The 23,392-nt window shown below is 36.9% G+C and overlaps 1 protein-coding gene across 1 annotated transcript; it reads right to left on the bottom strand.

Annotated features, from left to right (window-relative positions):
- Positions 1 to 3,204: 3,204 nt before the first annotated feature.
- Positions 3,205 to 22,398, bottom strand: LOC125239247 (zinc finger protein 624-like). Its single transcript, XM_048146780.1, has 12 exons — positions 22,162 to 22,398; positions 21,383 to 21,499; positions 19,719 to 20,130; positions 18,687 to 19,054; positions 16,817 to 16,902; positions 14,648 to 14,773; positions 12,987 to 13,088; positions 8,338 to 8,440; positions 6,707 to 6,816; positions 6,134 to 6,245; positions 5,413 to 5,517; positions 3,205 to 4,080 (listed from the first exon to the last, which is right to left on the bottom strand). Exons 1-12 carry the CDS (start codon positions 22,273 to 22,275, stop codon positions 3,763 to 3,765), a joined length of 2,073 nt encoding a protein of 690 aa, XP_048002737.1. The 5' UTR covers positions 22,276 to 22,398; the 3' UTR covers positions 3,205 to 3,762.
- Between the last annotated feature and the right edge of the window lie 994 nt (positions 22,399 to 23,392).

Genomic DNA, 23,392 nt, shown 5'->3' with positions numbered 1-23,392 from the left:
TAATAGTTTATATTAAACTAATACCATATTAATTCTCCATCTGCAAACTGTTTTTAGGTTATGTTCTTGGCCTAGTGATGATGTGTATTGTGTAATTTTTATCGACGTCAGGATAATAACCATATCGACATTCATGCATTAAAAAGGACATGAATGATAATTGTTAAGAAACAAAGAATATAATACTTCACTAGTAAGAAACCAGAAATCAGGAGCCGACATAGTGTGGTCACCCTACATGATACATTTGTATGAAAAAAGTTATGTCTGAATATCTTTAAAACCAGACAACGAATATAAAATATTAGATGGTGGATATTTAGTAAAAATTTTTACTAAATGTTGAAGTACTTTCGAGTGTCTGTGGTGCTACAAATCTTAAGATATTTACATTTTTAACTGTCTCAAAACGTGTGGACTGAGTAAGCACTTACAAAAATTTATTATAAAAAAACCTGACACGTTAGTGGTTCGTTCTGTATTTTACAAATTCCCATTTCACTTTTACTAAACTATACACATATAATAGCGGTCTAAATCTTATGTTTTTCATCAAAATTCGGCTTTTCAAAAGTGTGAGGATTGAGTGAGCATAAGAAACTATTTGTAAAAAATTAAATACGTCACTAGGTGATCTAAAATTTATAGAGGTAAGTTGGCATATTTTTTACTAAATGTTAGTATATAAATATTATATGTTAAATGAATACATTCACTGTTTTCGTTGGTAGTTTGTGAGAACTGAGTGAGCACATGTTAATGACTGTATCTTTTGATTTATCTTTTTACAAATTCAGAGATTCGTTTTACAATTGTTTTAGAACTTTTACTAAATGACCAGCATATTTTTATTTTATTTTCGGAAAGTGCTCACTCAATCCACACGCACACGACAGACGGACGGACAGAGTCGTACCATAATTACGCGACTCTGTACCTTTTTGGTACGGAACCAACGGGATCTAAAAACACAATCCACCAGTTAAAAATCATAGAGCAACAAATGTAAATTGCAATATATATTGTAAATTGATTAACCTACTGGAAGTTACACAAGTGAAGTGGCCTCGACAAATATTTGTCCAGCTATTTTACAGCAGCGTCACTCTTTTGTCTATGCTCAAACAAAATATGACGCGAGTTTATTGCCTTGAATGTATTTCAAGTTAAAATATGAATTTACAGAAATCATTATGCAAACGGTGTATTTTTGTTCTTAACCCGACCAAAACCAGTGTGCGTAGCCGAATGTCCAAACGCTTCACGATTCGCTCACGTTTCGCTCACGATTCGCTCACGTTTCGCTCACGATTCGCTCACGTTTCGCTCACGATTCGCTCACATTTCGCTCACGTTTCGCTCACGATTCGCTCACGTTTCGCTCACGATTCGCTCACGTTTCACACGATTCGCTCACGTTTCGCTCACGATTCGCTCACGTTTCGCTCACGATTCGCTCACGTTTCGCTCACGTTTCGCTCACGTTTCGCTCACGTTTCGTGAAGCGTTTGTGCATTCGGCTATACGCAACCTGGACAATTATATTCAAAACAGTGACATTTGGCGAAGTGGAACTATTGAGTTGATTAAGCACACCTTCTTTGCATGCTTTGATAAGCCGAATGTACTATGGGACATAATGTATACTGTAAGAACTTGTTTTGTGTACTACATTCTTGCAAATGAATAAATGATTTAGATTTTTGATTTTTTTTTATGATGATCAGCTGATTTTTGAATGACGACCATTCAATTTCGTGAATTTCGTTCTATCTCCACTACTAAATACTGGGTTGGAAGGTCAGATGGCAGTCGCTTTCGTAAAACTAGTGCCTACGCCAAATCTTGGGATCAGTTGTCAAAGCGGACCCCAGGCTCCAGGAGGATGATGACTATCTCCACTACTAACGGTTTAAATTTTACTAACAGAATCAAAAACCACTAGATTTAAAATAACTAGCAGTCCTTTCTCAAAAATAGCATTTCGTCGTTTCGTCGTTTTTCCACACACTTTCGAATGGCGAATTCGTGCGTGCGAAATTCAAAAATAGGTCCCCTGCCGGCGTAATACGCTTGCTTCCAATTTTATCACTTATAAGCAGAGATCGGACGGATTTGAGACATTCTTAGTGACTTACGTCATTTTAATGACTTTTAGTATGAGATGACGCACAAAAATCCGATCTCTGCTTATAAGACATCTTATAAGATATCTTGTAGATAAGACATCTCTCTCATCTGTCACTCTCACACTGAACTACTTGCCAAAGCGTGACGGATACCTTATCCACATTAGCACAGTATAATAAAGAGTACTATCGTACAGTATGGCCACTCCCGCTTCCCGCTGAAAGTGCTGCCCACCCCTCGCGGTTACCTCACAGTTACCGCCTGTTAAAAACGCGAACAGTCGACCTGTCATATCTCACTCATACAAGCATAGTACGCGTTCACCTACACGAGCTTAGACTGTGTGCTAGGAACGCGCCTCTTTCATATATTTGATCGCCAGTGTCCGAGGTGTGACATTAGATAAGTGATAAAATTGGAAGCATGATACCACTGTGTTTTCAGTCAAAGGAATAGTAAATCCGATATACTATTCAATATACTCTAGGTATGCATGATACGCCGGCAGAACCGAACTTTTCAACGATGCATGGCTTCGTTAAGTTTTTTAAGAAATTTGTATTTTTATGTCACATTTTGTTCAAGCTCGAGTTCTGATAATGCAATCCATGACAAATCAAGGGAACTCCTCAAATCTGAACGGCACTTGTGTTTTTATCAGAAAACCAAGAAATTACATTTAAAATATTGGTATTAGATTAAGTGAAACTGCTGATGATGATTCCTTGACATTTAGTGCGTTTTGACATTATCCGATCCGATATCGGATGTAGGAAGGATTTCAAAGGCAAAAATCAATGATGGCGGCTTAAATGTATGGGATATCGGTCCTATATCCGATATCGGATCGGATAATGTGAAAACACAGGCTAACGGCTTAGGCGTCCTTAGCTTTTAAAGGGTTGATATAAGTCCGTTTTCACATTATCCGATCCGATATCGGATGTCGGAAAGATTTCAATGGAAAAAATCCAAGATGGCGCCTGTAATGTATGGGATATCTGTCCTACATCCGATATCGGATCGGATAATGTGAAAACGCACTAAGGAACAGAAAAATATTACTCATTGTATTAATATTTTTAATATTATTTCCATTTTTTCTATAAAATAGATTATTAAAAAGATATTTTTACGTCGACAATTTTGAACATAAAACATTTGAAATTAGCGATACCGATAATAAAATTGTAAGACACCATAAAGACGGACTGCAAATTGTATAAAAATGTTGCAGTCACCGTGCAGTTCTCATATATATTGCAGTCCGATTATCACGTCACAGTTTCCGTGAGATCCCTTATTCAGTAACGTTTACGATTATTAGCGGCTTATTAACTTAAGTAACTTTTATGAATAACATGTAGCTTTCCAAGAATTGTGTCAAACTTTTGTTTTGTTCCTGTAGCCTGTTTCACCACAGTGACAAATTGTCGCTTCGCGGTTCATTGCCTGTTCTACAAGGAAATATTCATTAACAATTTTATTTAATTTTTCTTCACGTTGGAGAAAAAGAGAGGCATACAGACCTATGGTCATATTTCTATGATAAACATATGATAGTGGGACTATCGGCCTAAGTCAAATCTCATAGAAATAAAGACAAGTTCAAGCTATGACACCATACTAACACTAGTTTTTATCGATCACTGCAGAGTTATCCTGGTCCAATTTACTTGCACCATCAACTTCCGTCTCTTCAGCTTTCTTTTTACTGCGTCTATTTTTCTTCGGTTTACTATTGGTACTATTATTTTTCTTCGATTTACTACCGGCACTATTATTTTTCTTCGGTACACTAGTGGTACTATTTTTCCTCGGTATCTTATGTTTGTACCGGCCGTGGAGGTAGAGGGCGCTCTTGTGCCCGAAGTCCGCGCCGCACAGCTTGCACACAAACGGCCGCGCGCCTGTGTGTGTGTTGATGTGTGATGACAGGATTGCTTTGTGCTGCGAAAAAAATTAGGACATTGTTACACAGGTTACAGATCGGAAAACGATACATACAGGTGAGTTTGTAAGTACTAGCATAGAGGAATAAGTAAGGAAAGAGTTGTAACTATGGACTTTCAATAGGGACTGAGCTCACAATTTTTTTGCCATACTAAATTGAACTTTATCACGGGTGCAGAAAGGCGTTCTTATCAGACTAGTAAAAATGTGTCCACATGAGAGGGTCAAAGTTGGGGCTGGTGTCCCTCTCGCACGTGTGACCAGTGTTAAAGAGATTACTATAGTAGTAGTATTTTTACCTGTATGATAACTAAGTTTATAAACTTCTTAAATTATTTTTGTATTGTATCGAGGCAAGGATATTAATACCTTGTAACGAATTGGAAAGTCATTATTCTGAAGCCATGAAACCAAAGATTTGCGCAATAAAAAAAAAACTTTTAATTCGGTATTAGTAGATTTGGTAGTAACTTTGAATATTGACTGGTATCCCGAAAGAATGACAGTGATGACGTCATTCAAATAATTTTGACAGTGGCAATAAGTGCGAGAGGGACACCAGCCCCAACTTTACCCTCTCATGTGAACACACTTTTTGGCCTAACAACTCAATCTAGCTTAATAATATATAAATCTATGGTTGTAACTCCATACATCAGCAAATGCAAGTTATTTGTAGTGACATCTAGCGTCAATCACGCGTTAAAAGCGTAAATTATCAGTACTGCTACTTATCGACGAACAAAAAGTATACTGCTCAACAATTGTATCACTGAACTTCAAACTTGGGTAAATCTATTCTCTTATAAGGTTGATTGTCTTTCAGATCAATATTATATTTTTTATATATTCAACCTTAAAGCAGAATGGGTTTACCCAAGTTTAAAGTACAATTAATAAAAAAAAACACAGTAATTACAGTAAAGGTCAGTACAGTCGACTACAAAGATACGTATCCACTTTTTCACCTTATTGCATTGTAATAAGGTGAAAAAGTAGATACATCTCTTTGTAATCGACTGTACAAAGGCGAACTTATCCCTCTGAGGGATTTCATCCAGTTAACCTTTGAGTCAGATAATACTGATTAATACCCATTGTGTTAATCAGTATTCTGTTTTCAATTACTTCTGCTTGTAATATAAGTTGTAAACTGTTTCAATATTATTTTTTTGGCAGACGACACTGTTGACACCTAGTGACGAGTAGTGATACTGGTAATTCACGCTATTTGACGCGTGATTGACGCTAGATGTCACTACAAATAACTCGCATTTACTAATGTATGGAGTTACAACTCTTCCCTACTTATTCCTCTATAGTTGTTACCGTGAAGGCCATCCCGCAGTGGTCGCAGATCTTGTCTTTGGGCTTGACGAAGTTTTCGTGTACCAGCCGCCGGTGGCGCCCTCGCTGCTGCGAAGTCTTGAACATCTGGACAAGCATCAACTTAAACATAACATATAGCACAGAATATATAATAGTACAAGTACAGAAGGCCCACTCCTTTGATGTTCACGAAATGCCGCCTTTTTAAATACCTACAAAATTCTAACAAGGAAAAGAGCCGCACGTGCGCAGCGTCGGACGATAGGGTTGCCTGTGGATTAAAACGAATGAATACTCAGATAAAGTTTATATATATTATATATATTTAGTAGTATTATTTATGTATATTTAAAATCACACACAGGTCGAACGCGATTAATTAACGTCCCAGCAAAGTGTCACCGGAGATGTAAACTACACTCACAGTGTCACTACGTTTGTTCAAATATCGTCGAAATATCGGGAGCTCGACAAAAATCAAAAAGGTAATCACGGTCTATATCCAGGTCAATATGTCTAATCAAAAGCTCATGTTTACCTATGGTGGCCGCTATCGGATGTAAGAAGCGCCTGGCATCCGTTGGCTCGTTGGGTGGACGACATTCGAAAAACTGCGGGGCACTTCTGGATGAGATTGGCCCAGGACCGGGATAAGTGGCGTACACGAAGGGAGGCCTATGCTCAGCAGTGGGCGATTAATGGCTGAAATGATGATAGTTACCTCGTGGCACACTGGGCACTCGTACTGGGGTCTGTCGTTGTGGACTCTCTCGACGTGTGCCTCCAGAAATTTCACGTTCGAGAACATTTTATTGCACTCTGAACACTTATGCCTGTGTACAAAAAAATGACCGAAATTAACTATTATTTTATTACCTATACCAAAGACCTATATAACTTCGTATAGACCGATAAAGTCTAAGAAAAAAAACCATACAGAAAAAGGTACGGTGAGCTAGATGGCGATACACCTTTGGGGTACGCTCGGCTAGATGGCGCTAATATTAATATTTGACATTTTAAAACATACCAAGTTAAGAATATGGTCCAAATTGTCAAAACTGAGGTTCAAAAGTTTTAAGCCTGTGTCGAGAGATGGCAGTCTATGCACTGTTATTACACATTTTACTATGACAGTAACGCTCTTTAATACTCGATCCTCTTTTGGTTATTATAATATTGTACGCCCGAAATGGGCAAACTGTTGTAATTATTTATGTATGCATGCGATCTCAATGTACACAGTTATTACAATAAATGAAATGAAAGTGTTATGGAAGAATACAAAACTCACTTGATCTGTTCCTTGGAAATATGTACTCTCGTAGTTTTCATGTGATGGTTGTAGGTGTGAATGTGTTTGAAAAGCTTGTCACACTGCACGCAATAAATCATTTTATCTGCCTGTAACCAAATACAAATACATAGCTTTTTTGAGCATTTCTTTTTTTTGCCAATTTTTTTAGGGAATTTTAGGTCAATTGTACTCAGAATCACGAGTACTTTCAATCTCACTGGGAGACAAAAAGTGTCCCAGAATTTCCATGCATTTTTGTTACTTTCCTCTTTTGTTACCCCATACAACATACGTACGGAAAATGGTAACAAAATAAGAAAAAAAATGTATGGAACAATTTTTTTAACTACTAGGATTGAAAAAGCTACAGATTCTGAGTAGAAATAGCATTTTTTTTTTCAAAAATATCACATTTCATAAAAGAAATGCTCTTTTAATATAAAAAAAACTTAACTCAAAGCAAAGACACATGAAACTCCGTATAGACAGCTAAAGTCTAAGAAAAAAACGTACCTTAAAACCATGCAGAAAAACTCATTCTAGTTATAGTTAGTTTAGTTCTTAGCTTAGTTTAGTGCTGAGTGGGATCCCATTTAGCATCTAATAGTTTGTGATGTATGTACCTCTATCTTGTATTTGTCCAATTTGATGTTAAATAAAGTATATTCTATTATAAAAAGGTACGGTGATCTAGATGATACCTTTGGGCGACGCTCGGCTAGATGGCGCTAATATTAATATTTCACATTTTAACACATATCAAGCTAAGAATATAGATCAAATTGTCAAAACTGAGGTTCAAAAGTTTTAAGCCTGTGTCGAGAGATGGCAGTCTATGCACTGTGATTACACATTTTACTTTGACAGTAACTCTCTATAATATTTGATCCTCTTTGCTCAAAGCATGACCGGTTTAGCTCAGTCAGTAGTGACCCTGCCTGCTAAGCCGCGGTCCTGGGTTCGAATCCCGGTAAGGGCATTTATTTGTGTCATGAGCACAGGTATTTGTTTCTGAGTCATGGATGTTTTCTATGTATATAAGCGTTTATATATTATATATATCGTTGTATGAGTACCCACAACACACGCCTTGAGCTTACCGTGGGCCTCAGTCAATCTGTGTAAGAATGTCCTATAATATTTGTTTGTGTATTGTATATAACTATGTATTTATCTATTTAAGTATGTATATCGTTCGAAGGCCGAAGGCCGAGCTCCACGTAGGGCCGAAGGCCCGGAGCGTCCCTGATCGGCTCTCTGGCGGACCGGGAAGTTGGAGCTTAAACACGACCCAATAGTAAAAGTGTCTTAGAGAAGCGAAACGACGGGCCGGAGGCCGCAGTTAGTTTTTTTTTATTTTAGACATTATAATATGCACCTTTTTAAACTTTAGGTATTTTGAATTTCGGTCGAAACACCATTATGTATTTTGATTTTAGGTATTTTGAACGTAGGTCATTTAACGTTAGGTTTTTTAACTTTAGACATTGTGATACGTACCCATATCGTTACTTAGCAGTCTTAGCATCCATAGTACAAGCTTTGCTAAGTTTGGGGCTAAGTTGATCTGTGTAAGGTGTCCCCAATATTTATTGATTCCTCTATGGTTTGTAGTAAATTGTACTTACGGAGGGATGAACTCGGGTGACGTGTAATTCGAAGTGTTTTTTGAGTCTAAAAGTTTTCTCGCACTTCGGGCACTTGAATGGTCTCTCGACGTCCTTATGCCCCCTGTGGATTGTGACAAAACATGTCACTTGCAGAACAAAGCAAACACAACATAATAACTAACAAACCCTTTAAGTAAGACAAAGACTTATGTTGACTGATCGGCGATTGACCCTAGTCACACCTGATGGATCAATCAATCAATCAATCAATCATTTTATTTGTTAAACATAGGTACAGTACATAGGTGTTACAAAATAATTTCTTAGTATCACCAAGGACCATTTAATACTAGACTGATATAGCCCATACAAAAAAGCGTACCCCTGAAAAAAGCTTAGTTTTTGCTTTAAAACTAGATGGCGTTGTTTCGTAACCCGGGAGTGGAAAAAAACATATTTTCACTCATATTTTTACTTGTTTTTATATTATACTATGAATAACTATCAAAAAACTTTATTTTAATATCAAAATATTGGCTCAAAACACAATTTTTACAAATTATATTTTTTGGTCGGCCTCGACGTAGTTGTGATCGCTTCGCTGGCTAAGTTTGCTCGCATGTTGTCTAATTATTGCCAAATAAAATGACTAGATGACGTTGGTGGACTAGGAAAATGTCACCTCCGTTTCGTTGTTCATTAATATAATATACTTAGTGATAATAAACCTATATGTTGAGCTCAAATACGTTCAACAAAACGCAATCATTGTGCCAACAGATGTGACATCTGACATCCATGTCACATCACAAATGTCATTGTATGATTTATTGAATATTCATAATATGGATATTAAATATTTTAGAATCGCAGCAGCAATGCGAGTAGAGATACAGAATTAATAAGTGTATAAATTAATAATTGTATGACCAATGACTTCATACATAAAATTACCAGTTTAGGTAACAGAAGGCGAATCCAATTTGTAAACATTAAATGTGCTAAGGAAAAGAATCTTTCCGATTTTCAACGGGACACGGCTGAAGGGGCGAGCTGGTTTCGACTGCGCCCATGCATCTCCATTGTCCAGAAAGTTCATTCGAAGATCATTTTGCTTATAATAATCTGAGTAATCACAGTGAATGGTTTGACAGTATTTCAGCTAACACGTAGAGAGACTTGCTAGCTTCGTCGGTCAGGCTTCGTCTTGGACACAACGCGGATAGTTAGGCCGCCAGGTGTGGCACTTTGGATTACGTTTTTATAATAAATTAATGATAGTTTGTATTGTTTTGGTAATATATTTTCTACTCGTATACTACTCGTTTGGTACTCGTATAAACCTAAACTGAGATAATAAATGAATAAAAGGAAATAATTAATGAAACTCTGACATAAGTAATAATTAATGAGACTAAATGCATTTTCACATTATCCGATCCGATATCGGATGTAGGACTGATACCCATACATTACAGGCGCTATCTTGGATTTTTTCCATTTAAATCCTTCCGACATCCGATATCGGATCGGATAATGTGAAAACGGACTAAGACAATAGATACCTTGTTAGTGATATATACCTATGTACAGGCTATGTATATCCCACCAAAAACACTAACTAACTAAACTAGCTTTTGCCCGCGGCTTCGCTCGCGTTAAATTCGAAAATCTCACCACAAACTTCCATCCTCCATTCTAAGGAAGTGGGGGATATAAAAAGAGACAAAAAGTAGCCTATGTCACTTTCCATCCCTTCAACTATCTCCACTTAAAAAATCACGTCAATACGTCGCTCCGTTTTGCCGTGAAAGATGGACAAACAAACAGACACACACACTTTCCCATTTATAATATTAGTATGGATGTTGTGTGACTTGGCCGTTGAAGTGTAGTAGTGCTGGCGACAGATTGGTGCAATGGTGTCATGGAGCACCTGGTTATAAACTTCTTTATACCCTTGTGTATAAAGAAGTTTATAAGTTTCATATTCATGGTCCGAGCTAAGATTCGTAAAGCCATGAAGCCGAGCTGATAATCATTGTCGCTAAACGCCGATCGAAACGCAGTCTGAAGTGGGTGATAAACGTACGATACGAGCAGGGTGGCTAGCCGAATGGCACAATCGCTCACGAAACGCTCACGAAACGAAGCGCTAGTAGATATCTATCTCTATCGCGCTTGCGTATTGGCGCGACAGAGCCAGCGGCGTATCGCTTTCGTTTGGCGTCGGAGAAATGCCATTCGGCTACGGGGCCAGGTATGCGTACTTATGGCTCGACGACCTTTTTCGATTGTGTGTCACCGTAAGTACGCGTAAAAACCGCTGCGCATAGTAGTCGACCATCCAACGCGTACTTGCTCGTACGCCTATCACCCACTTGACGTCGCGCCAACACTTTATGGAAAAAGCGGGTTTTCGACAACTACCAATAAGATTTTAGACATTCAAAAATCTTCAATAATACTCAACTGTTTCGGTCGCACTCGTTCAAATATAGGATAGGATTGGTATGAGCGAGACGGTCAGGAGATTGATTGTCAACATGATATCTATCATAAACACCGTTCGAAATGGCCTCATTAAAATCTAAATTTTAAATATATTGAAAGTAATATTACTAATCATTGACGTCACGCTCAAAATGAAAGAGATAGAAAATTTGACAGTATGGTACTCTTTTGCATGATTGCATGAAATCATAATTCAAAATAAGAACGATGGCTTGCGTTGTAAACAGGGACTGAAACATGACACGGGCCCCTAGCGTCATCTATATACTTTTCACTGTATCACTTGTAATGCCGTTGAACTACCGCGTGCGTATTTTTAAAAAAAACGACATTTTTATTTAAATGACACTCTTAGTGACATCTAGTGACATAGATTTACGGCTGCCAACGGGGTACGGCATTTAGTATGGACTCTGCTGGTCCTTTATAATCGTCCTTGGTATCACTATGTTTTACCAACATTAGGTATACAAATTCATTGGTGGTTGTGAAGTACATTAAATACTTAATAAATATAAGTAACATGCAAATATTTTCTATTATTCTAGTTCATACATACATACATATAATCACGCCTGTATCCCATAAAGGGGTAGGCAGAGCACATGACCTACTAAGTTTCAGTGCCAGTGTAGTTTGTTCTAGTTCAACATTATATAATTAAGAATTGTAATTAATAATAATACTCAAATACTCGTGTTGTCTCTTTTATATTCTTCGATTGAATAGTATGCTTTGTTTGATAAGAACGTAAATAGTCGTTTCTTAAAGAGTTTGATGTTGTCTACGTTTAAGATACTATTGGGTAAAATATTATAAATTTGTGATGCCATTCCAAAAATACTATACTATGGAAAGTGAAGACTGAGTCTAAGATGGATCTCGCCAATTCAGTAATAGCCTATTCAATCTTGCTTTAAAGAGACCGAGGTCGTATTTATCGGGAACACAGATGGTGGGGGCGCATTCCATTCCTTTGCAGTCCGCATCACAACAAATGTAAACAAATGAAGCTAACAACACTCTAATGTAGCAAACAATTATCCTGGTCACGGCACCAAATTGTGACAGTAAAACATTTTAAATGCAGAACAAAAACAATCGAATAAATTTTGGTTTGATTTTACGGGTATTAGCTTAATGGGTTTTTCGGTTGTTAGTTATATGGGGTGGTTAAAGTATAGAGTAGGTTAGGTAGGTCACCTTTTGAGAAAATACAAAAAAAACACACATGTAATGCGAAAAGATTTGCCTTCGTATTGTTACGGAAACGTACGAACGTGTCATGCTATTTCAGTCAGTGTCAGTACAAGATGTACTGACATTGACTGAACTAGCATGACAAATACGAACGTTTCCGGAAAAATACGGAAAAATACGGAATAATAAGGAAACCCTTTTCGCACCACACCTGTACATACAATCACGCCTGTATCCCATAAAGCATCAATTGTTTAATTGTAATATTGTTCTGTCTCTTTTTTTTAGGGTTCCGTAGTCAACTAGGAACCCTTATAGTTTCGCCATGTCTGTCTGTCCGTCCGTCCGTCCGTCCGTCCGTCCGTCCGTCCGTCCGCGGATAATCTCAGTAACCGTAAGCACTAGAAAGCTGAAATTTGGTACCAATATGTATATCAATCACGCCAACAAAGTGCAAAAATAAAAAATGGAAAAAAATGTTTTATTAGGGTACCCCCCCTACATGTAAAGTGGGGGCTGATATTTTTTTTCATTCCAACCCCAACGTGTGATATATTGTTGGATAGGTATTTAAAAATTAATAAGGGTTTACTAATATCGTTTTTTGATAATATTAATATTTTCGGAAATAATCGCTGATAAAGGAAAAAAAAGTGCGTCCCCCCCCTCTAACTTTTGAACCATATGTTTAAAAAATTTGAAAAAAATCACAAAAGTAGAACTTTATAAAGACTTTCTAGGAAAATTGTTTTGAACTTGATAGGTTCAGTAGTTTTTGAGAAAAATACGAAAAACTACGGAACCCTACACTGAGCGTGGCCCGACACGCTCTTGGCCGGTTTTTTTCGTCCAAGTTTCGTTAGGCCTTGGTTATACTGTAATGTCATGGAAACGTGTTTTATCAGTAAATAATAATGTCGGTGCCGAAACCTTTCGGAGCGGCCCTTACTTACTTCATGTGCGCCTTCATTGCCTTGAGGAAGATCCCTTTCCCGCACACGGGACAGTCCTCACGCTCGTGGACGCGCAGGTGACTCAAATATTTATTGTATTTACTGCAACAAATAAACTAATATTTAAGGTAAATTCTGCTTAGAAACTTTTACCAGTTAACCAACAAAACTGCCGACATAGTAGACCGATTTCCATCAACCATGGCTAAGAACACTCCTGACTAATTCAGCTTTCAAACAAAAAAACGAAATCTAATCGGTTCATCCGTTCGGGAGCTACTATGCTACAGACAGACATACACACACAGAGAGACAGACAGACAGACACGTCAAATTTATTACCGTACAGTATGGCCAGTCCCGCTCCCCGCTTATCTCACTCATACAAGCATGGTACGCGTTCACCTACACGAGCTTAGAATGTGTGCGTAGGAACGCGCCTCTTTCATATATTTGATCGCCAGTGTCCGAGGTGTCACTGCAGTCAAACTTCGTTTTGCAGGACGCCTCCTGTACGTGAGTAATAGGCTACTAGACTCATATCGAAATTGGCACTATAAATGATTGTCTTCTGTAGTATTTGACGTAAAGAAAAACAATATTTATAGACTTTAGGTATTAAAAGTGTATGATGACTACGTATTTTCGATTTAAAATGTGTGTAATTTTTTGTTTATTTTGGCCACCGAAAACGCTGTCAGCGATGCAGTGACATCATCGAATTCGAACCTACAATCACTGACATATTGAACTTTAAGACTTCATAGTTCATACTTAAAAAGTCAGAAAATGTTGTTTTAGAGTAGAATGCGCAGATAATCTATACAATAACATGATTGTGTTGTTTTCGCCTGATTATGTAAAAGTATACTTTAAAATATCTTTTGCTGTTTTTAAGTCATAATAAAATATGGTAATATTTTACTTCGGTTAAGGACAGTAGGTACTTAATCATATAAGACAGACAAAAAAAACCAGCCAAGAGCGTGTTGGACCACGCTCAGTGTAGGGTTCCGTAGTTTTCCGTATTTTTCTCAAAAACTACTGAACCTCATGAAATAAAACTATGGAAACGGATTAAATTCCGGATTAGTTTCCATAGTTTTATTTCATGAGTAACTATCGCGGTAACCGAAGACAATATTAACTACTGAACCTATCAAGTTCAAAACAATTTTCCTAGAAAGTCCTTATAAAGTTCTACTTTTGTGATTTTTTTCATATTTTTTAAACATATGGTTCAAAAGTTAGAGGGGGGGGGGGACGCACTTTTTTTCCTTTAGGAGCGATTATAATAATATTAATATTATCAAAAAACGATCTTAGTAAACCCTTATTCATTTTTAAATACCTATCCAACAATATATCACACCTTGGGGTTGGAACGAAAAAAAATATCAGCCCTCACTTTACATGTAGGGGGGGGTACCCTAATAAAACATATTTTTCCATTTTTTATTTTTGCACTTTGTTGGCGTGATTGATATACATATTGGTACCAAATTTGAGCTTTCTAGTGCTAACGGTTACTGAGATTATCCGCGGACGGACGGACGGACGACATGGCGAAACTATAAGGGTTCCTAGTTGACTACGGAACCCTAAAAAGGGTCAAGTAGCCTATATATTTATTGTGTGCTATGGGTAAGGTAGGTACGTACCTAAGTTCTCTGTAGCATACTTCGCAAGTCCACACAGTAACGGGGATCCGATGTTCGATCTCGCAGTGAAGACGCATGGAGTTGAGAGAATCCCACGTGTGGTCGCAGCGGGTACACTTTAATAGCCTGTGGGGTGAAACGAAATATATTCAAATAAGGTCAATACGGGTAAGTGTATCATAAGGGTAAGTGTGTCTGGCCTTCACATTTCGCCTGTTTAAGTTCTCGCTTCGACGAATGATCCTATAGACTTGACGTAAGCATACACCCGTAAGGGACAAATATAGAAATAAAATAATGGAGCGCAATTAAGAAGTACTTTAAAAATGGCTGACAGTTTACCATAAACAACCTACGCAATTTGGGCGGATAATAAGCTTGACATGTCACGTACTTATTTGTTTGCCACAAACTCGATAGTGGCAGCGGCGGAAAAGTGAAACTATGACAAAGACAAAAAACAACATTTTGCTCACTGTCACTCTTATTATAACTTGCATGTGACCATCTCGTCGGTAGTGGTATTGTTATTTGGCTGTCAAGTCTATAGAATAATTCGTCTGAGAGTTCTCGCTATACAAGTCGGCCGTTTTAAATAGGGAACATGACTGTAGTTAAAATAAAATATTTTATACCATGCACAAAATATATATATAAATATATATTATATTATTATATATGTATATATTGGTGTATTAATGTAATTGTATATGTATATATTTGTTACCATGTGTATACAAAATTTGCATTTAATTCTTTTAGTGGTTGTACATTTTTGAATTGATCACTCATCGTTAATTCGCTTCTACTCATTTCCTCAAAGGTTGACTGGAAGAGATCCCATTAAGGGATAAGTCCGCCTACATTGTATATTACTGACTCTGTAACTGTGTCTCTTTTGTTTCCTTTATGTACAATAAAGCTTATACATACATACATACAAAATAAAACATCAGATAAATATAAGAAAAACACGGACAGAAGTTATTTTTGAATCCAATTTCTATTTAATAAGTCAGGTAGAAATATATAAAGTAACTGAGTTGACCGTGACGTCACTCAATTCGATTTCATATTAATTCCATATTAGCAAGACGTTGAAATTCGTTTTTAAAAAGAAGCTGATTTGACTAGAAGGCAAGTAGCCTATTTATAACCGGTTTCTGACATAGTACCTACGCGATTTTTTGTCTGGTGGAGAATGTGTTAAGAGGGCTTTCGTGTTAAAAATAGTGAAATCGCAACCAAGCGCTTGATCATACCGTGTGTGGTATCAAATTAAAGGGCTTTGCGAGTAGTTTATAAATATATATGACATTACAGGACTTTTTCTACTTGTTCTAACAAAATATGAGAAAATGTCCAAAAGTGGTAATAATTGTACCGGTGAAGGCTCGTTTTCAAAAAATTGGCAAAAATCAATAATAGCAATTTATAATCACTAAGGCATAACAGCAATTGAAGTAAACGTTGCAGATTAATTTAGTACAAAACTTACTTCGATATGATGTAGAATTTCAAAGAAATTGTCACTTAATTTTAGGTAATTTCTGAAAAAAGTTGAATTCGCCTTAGGCTCGTTTACTCTTTTTCAAAACCTTAAAATAAAGATCTAGTCTGAAAAGATTGTAGTACAGGATATACGAATTATAAATTTACCCGTTTTAATATTCAAAATTGTTCAAATTTTACAAATGAGATCGACTGATTCAGCTCTATACGTGCGTTTTTCTAAACGTGCATTAGAGAAAAATTCATAATTATTTTAGTGAGTTAGTTTTCAAAAATCTAGTCTTATAAAAATCAAGATAATAAGATGCTCTAACTGGAACTTGAATTAAATAAATCTATTGGATAACGGAAAGTGTAGTATTTCACCGACTAAAACTATCAAATTTACATTCTTTTGACGTTTTTTTTGAAAGCAGCCTTAAAACCATTACAGTTGACGAGAAGCAAAATCCATACTAATATTATAAATGGGAAAGTGTGTCTGTTTGTTTGTCCGTCTTTCACGGCAAAACGGAGCGACGAATTGACGTGACTTTTTAAGTGGAGATAGTTGAAGGGACGGAGAGTGACATAGGCTACTTTTTGTCTCTTTCTAACGCGAGCGAAGCCGCGGGCAAAAGCTAGTATGCCATAAATGTCATATTGTGATTCTCTTACCTGTAATGTGACTCCTTATGAGCGGCCAGATCTTTGTCAGTATGGAACCTCAACTCGCAAATATCGCAGGAAAGCTTGCCATACAACTGTGTATAAAATAAAAATTGCTTTAGTAGAATCTTTTATTTAACCTCCGACGCAAAAACGACGGGGTGTTATAAGTTTGACGTGTCTGTCTGTCTATTCATACCTATCCAGCAATATATCACACGTTAGGGTTGAAATGATGAATAAAAAAAAACACCTTACGTGTTTTAGGGTACCCTAGTAAAACATTTTTTCCACTTTTTATTTTACCACTTTGTCGGCGTGATTGATATACATATTGGTACCAAATTTTAGCTTTCTAGTGCTAACGGTCACAAAGATTATCCGCGGACGGACGGACGGACAGACAGACATGGCGAAACTATAAGGGTTCCTAGTTAACAACGGAACCATAAAAAGGAGTGTACAAGTTCTAAGGAGGGTTCGGGTTGCCGACGACTCAAAGTTGTAATCTGTTATCTTGCAAGTAAAATTTGACTTCCAGAGTTCCAGGGTTCAGGGAATATTTTGAGTGATTAATTCGTAAGCGAATTAAGTCAATAAGAATTAAGTGAAATAAAAGAATGTTTCCTTTAAGTAACCTAATAGGCTAAAACGTCTCAAACCACTTTATGCCAAATGAATTATTTACCCACATTCCCTCCAGGGCCCACTTTTCACGTCATGCTCCCCGGCAGAACCACATTGTCTTTCGGAAACAAACATATCAGAAAATATCTATAAGATATAAATACACAAAATAACATGTCAAACTACTGTGTATCAGGCGCCTGCACAAATCATAGTAGCAAATAATAAATACTACATCTTTGCAAAGCTTCACATCAAGGCGTTGTCCAGTCTATTTAGTTTGACATGTCGTAAATTCGTGTATTCAGAATAAACAGAGTGATTTAGTAAACTAGATAAATAAAGCATAGTTAATTTAGAATTGGTACGCGATGGGAGGAATTTAATTTTTAAATGAAAAGAAAAAAGTAAACAATATTTTTTATTGCAGAATATAAAAGATCGTTTATTAATTTATAGCGTGTCACATATATTTCAATCATTCAGTATGTTTATGCACAAAATTACGGACTTTTTTGAAAATAGTATTCATCATCCTCTGAACAAGATTGTCATCCATCTTTTTTGTCTGTTGATTCCGTGTGGACCGCAAGGAGTGGATATTTTGAATTATTTTGCCACTATTATTTAATTGTCCTTTAATGAAATAATGATTTGGGCAATAATTATTGCCTAGTAGTTTTCTGGAAATTCAACAATTTAGCAATCATTGACCCAGACCAAGGGGATTTTTCACGTATTTGTTCACAGTGCATTTTCGCCGGTCAACGTCCATCATCAATAACTTACAAACGCAAAAAGTTAGATCAACCAAACTTCAAATGTAGAGTTATCAACGTATTAAAATTAAGATGTGATTATCATTTTTTTTAATTTTTTAATATATTTTTTTTATTCGTCGCTAAACGCGTGCCAATACTATGTTAACTATGCTTTATATAATGAATATAGAAATTATTTGATATGGTATTGTAAATAACATGTGTAGTTAGGAGAATTGGTGGTTCTGATGAGAGGAAGCTCTGTCGCAGAAACACTTGGAAGTTAGATTTACACAAAACTAGGCATATAGAATTTTTCCAAATGGATCTTATAGATATTTTATGATTTAATTATGTTTACGAAAGACGATGTGGTTCTGCCACGTCTGCTCGCGTTATCCCGGCATTTAAGCTAATGGGAGCCTTGAGTCCGCCTTTACAACTAATCCCAAGATTTAGAGTAACCCACCAGTTTTTTTTTAAATGCTCACCTCAGTATGCATTTTCTCGTGCGCCTTATACGTCCACGACAATGTAAAGGGCTCTACACACTTCTCGCATTTAAACATTTCCATACTGTCTGCATAGTGCTTATCCTCTCTTTTACTCTCCCACCATTTCTTTAACTCCTCTTCTGTCAATCTCTCTTCGGTGAAATAAGGCCCTGATGGTATAGGTACTGGTAACAAAGTCTTATCTATTGAGTACTTTTCTACATTTATCTCAGGCGTAGGGTTTGTTGAAGTTTTCGGTAATAGAATCTCAGGCGTAGGGTTTTTTAACTTTATCGGTAACAGAGGAGCTATCGTTGGTGGTTTTTGTAGGGGTACTGCGCTTATTGATGGCTGATTTGAAGTTACTGAAAACAATATTTATACCCATGAGTCTGTGCCTAATGTGGACAAAAAACCGACACCAATCGGTTGGCCGGCAAGCGCAAGCGCCAACTGCCAACTTACGGCCAAGTAGCCCTCTACACGCTTGGCCAAGGGGGTTGGTGGAACCGTTGGCCATGTGTGTACAGGGGCCATAAGAGCTTAGAGGAATAAGTAAAGAAAGAGTAATCTGTTGTAACTCCATACATTAGTATTTGTAGTGACATCTAGCGTCATACACGCGTCAATCACGCGTCTGCTAGCGTAAATTATCAGTACTGCTACTTGTCAATAGATATCGCGACGCACAAAAATTCTAATGCTCAACAATTTTTAGCTAATATTACAATAGTGTAATGAGTACTCTGTTTTAATTTTTTTCTGCTTGTACCTAATATAACTTGTAAACTGTTTTAATATTACATTTTTGGCAGACGCAACACTGTTGGCACCTAATATCGAGTAGTGGTACTGATAATTTACGCTACTTGACGCGTGATTGTCGCTAGATGTCACTACAAATAACTTGCATTTGATGTATGGAGTTACAACTCTTCCCTTACTCATTCCTCTATGGTTTTAGTTAAATTTTTTGGCGACAAAAGTAAGCTCTAGTGCCATTGTATTTGAAATGTATGAAACACTTACATCTAAGATATAACAGAGGCGTTTGTGTTGCACCCGCACTATCCCCGCTCCAAACTCTAGTCTCGTTTGTCTTTGTTTTTCCCTCTGTCTGTCTTTGAGCAGGACCCTGGACCACACTAGCGTTCCAAACTCCCGGATATACCCTCTCTAGCGGTTCCAGCTCAACCGCAGTTTCAAACGTTTCGCTTACTTTATGTTGAAACACTTCAAATGTAGCTCCGTCATCATATTTTCTTTTCATCGGATTAAGTTCCATATAGCTAGAACCATAATCGAATTCAGGTTCTGTTTCAACAATCACGGGGGGATCTAAGTATTTTGTAGTTGATCTTTGTGGGATAGTTAATTCAGTACCCTTGGATATTTTAAGGTTGGATAAGGTTTGGAATGTGGTTGACTGAAAAGATAAAGTCTGAAAAAAGAAATGTTATAGACAGTGGATTATTTGACAATGTGAATTTGCTGAACTTTTTGAGTCAGATCTGCTCAGAGTTACCAGTTTGGGCTAAATATAATGTTTCAGTTGGCTAACCCGAAAAATGTGAAATGACCTTTAAGCCCCCCATTCACGGTACGATATATCTGTACGATCCGTCCAAATGATATCGTAAACGATCGATCGCCTCGAGTGTAGCTGGCGCTTTTGATGCGATCGTTCACGATATCTATTCGACCGATCGAAGCGATTAATCGTGCCGTGAATGTGGGGTTTTAGTTACTTTAAATGTTTTAAACCTAAATATATCTTCTTTTACGATATGATATGACTGGTGGTTAACATAAACAAATATCATATAAATATACAACAAAGTTATTTAGGTCAATTGAAACTACTGGTATACTCTTGGGTCGACGCGTTCGTTTTTCGTCACGTTCCTAAATTTGTCCCATTCTGCTTTCGTCAGCCATTCTTTATTCGTCACGATCGTTGACGGTCTTTCTCAACTACAGTCGTTTTCGTTGTTCATCTTTATCTTAATTCGTCTCGTTCTGCACTCGTCATAATCTTCTTTCGGCATGTTCGCTGTTAAATCTATGTTTTTCTTGTTTTTTCGTAGTTTTAGGTCGGTACCAACTTAGAATATGACCAAATACGAAATGACGAAAAACGATTGAGTCGAAATAAGAAAATGGCCAACAACTCATTATGGTCAACGACGATAATGACTGCAGACTAAGTTGACGAATGAAGAATGGCTGACGAAAGCAGAATCGGACAAATTTAGAAACGTGACGAAAAACGAACGAGACGACCCAAGAGTATACCAAACTACTGTCTTAATGAGTTATTCTAACTCACTCAAAGTTCACTGTTAATGAGTTATAATTATATTTTTTAATAAAACAAGTTCTTTTCTATCCTTTCCATGATTTTACTAATTTAATAATATTAAATAAATAAATATTGTGGACATCTTACACAGATCAACTTTGCCACAAACTAAGCAAAGCTTGTACTATGGGTGCTAAGCAACAATATACATACTTAAATAGATAAATACATACAAAGAAAAAATCCATGACTCAGGAACAAATATCAGTGCTCATCACACAAATAAATGCCCTTACCGGGATTCAAACCCAGGACCGCGGCTTAGCAGGCAGGGTCACTACCAACTGACTGGTCGTCAAATGTTTGAGTTGTCTGAGTTTGATTGGCTTACTTGGTTATCAAAATCAGCTACAAGAATACTTCGTGCTTTTATAGCTCTTTCTCTGAATTGAGCCATTTTTATAATAAAATTTCTGCACTCCCAGCATATCTCCTCACTTCTCTTCAGCTGAAATATAAAATTGTGAGTTTTATATTAGTAATAACAAGAATTATTTAATACTGGACTGACAAAAGCACATAAAAAAAATGTACCCCTGAAATGTATGGACCGTTTAGGCTTAAAAACTAGATGGCACTGTTCACAACCTGGAAGTGAAGTTTTTCCACAAATATTTTTGCATGCTTTTATGTTTTATAAGGACAAATGACATATTTTTTTTTAAATCATGATATCACATCAATACACATTTTGAAAAAAAAATTGTTGGCATTGTCAGTGTAGTTATGATAGTATTTAATAGGTGGCGCTAAAAATAGAGGTACGATTCTTAGTAGGAAGTATGTAAATCCTATATAAATAACCCTTGGTAATAATGTTCTGAAGCACTGGTGTCCTAGCAGTCAGAGCATGCTACTTTCAATCCGGAGGTTGTGAGTTCGAACCCCGGCTCGTACCAATGAGCTTTTCAGAACATGTGCGAAATTTCATTTGATATAAATTTGCCGGTCGACTTTCGGCGAAGGAAAACATCGCGCGGAATCCGGACTAATTCCAATTTTAATTTGTACAAATATTATATGGAAAGAATCGAATTGCGCCAATATCTAAAATGACACAGATTGTTTATGGTCAGAAGTAAATACGAATTATAATAGTAAGATACTCACCTTCAATTCTTTATAAAACATAGTAACGAATTTGATGTGTTGTAGCGGCAATGTAAACATTTGTCTGCCCTGGCTTAGACAAGTCATGCAATAGAGGACTCTCTGAGTATTCATGTTTGGATGATAATCACAAATACCAGAACATTTATAAATATCGAGGATCGAGGGCCTTAAATGAGTCTTCAGATGGTCTTTTGCTTCATAAAAATCTACATTCCGATTCCGATATTTCCGGCTATTTTCCGACTCTCAGTAAATAAAATGAAATTGACAGTTACAGTTTTGACAGATTCGTTCAAAAATGCTATAGAAGAGTAGTGAAAGTTGTAACAGACGACCGTCCTGTGATCCCGCCCGAGACGGGGTAGTGGTATATATAAAGCCCTTTATTCGTAAAATAACGCTATCTGTTATACTGTCTGAAAACTTTCATTTTGCCATCAAACCTTTGCCAACCATACCAAAAATATTAACAATATCAAAAAATAATTTTCGTATACCCCTATTAATTTTTAAATACCTATCCAACAATATATCACACGTTACGGTTAAAATGAAAAAAATAATTGGTTGTCTGTAAAGTCGGTTTACGGACGGTAGTTTAACGTGATAACGTCAAATAACAGTATTTCACCAAAGCACTTATGTGGTAATATAATTATGTACATGTTAAATTGACATAAATAAAAGCAAACACACTTAAAAGTTAAACTATGGTTATTACATTAATCACCTAAGGAGTGTAGAGTCTATGAACCTTAAGAGTTTTCTGTAAAACACACCAACACTATCAGCAAATATGTCAATATCGTCTGTCTCCAACATGATGCGGTTAAGAGCAGCTCGGGCTCGAGCGGTGCGCCGGCCGCCACGAACAGGCGCCGCCGCCGCCGCGCCGGCACCGCGCCCGGCATGCCAACCACCACATTCGCTCTTGGCACTTGCAGCCCCATTCTCTCAAGCACGGATGCGTCATCTACTCTATGGTGAAACAGTTGGCGGTAATGCATAATATGCAGCAGTTTCCGTCTGGTTTCTAGAGTTTGAAGACCAACCATTCCTGTTACGAATAGAGATGGATACATATATGGGTAATATCCGTACAGTCGTTTGTAAATGTGCCTACAGAACTTCCTCTGCACTCTTTCTAGCATAGTGTTTTGTTCTTATTAGAAAGAATGCATTAAAATAAGCATCTTTTATAAATTAAAGTTTTTTTTTAAAACCTACT

The sequence above is a fragment of the Leguminivora glycinivorella genome, chromosome 25, assembly GCF_023078275.1.
Source record: "Leguminivora glycinivorella isolate SPB_JAAS2020 chromosome 25, LegGlyc_1.1, whole genome shotgun sequence".
NCBI lineage: Eukaryota > Metazoa > Arthropoda > Insecta > Lepidoptera > Tortricidae > Leguminivora > Leguminivora glycinivorella.
Note: the sequence above shows the minus strand (reverse complement) of the source record. Positions and strands in the feature narration are given on the sequence as shown.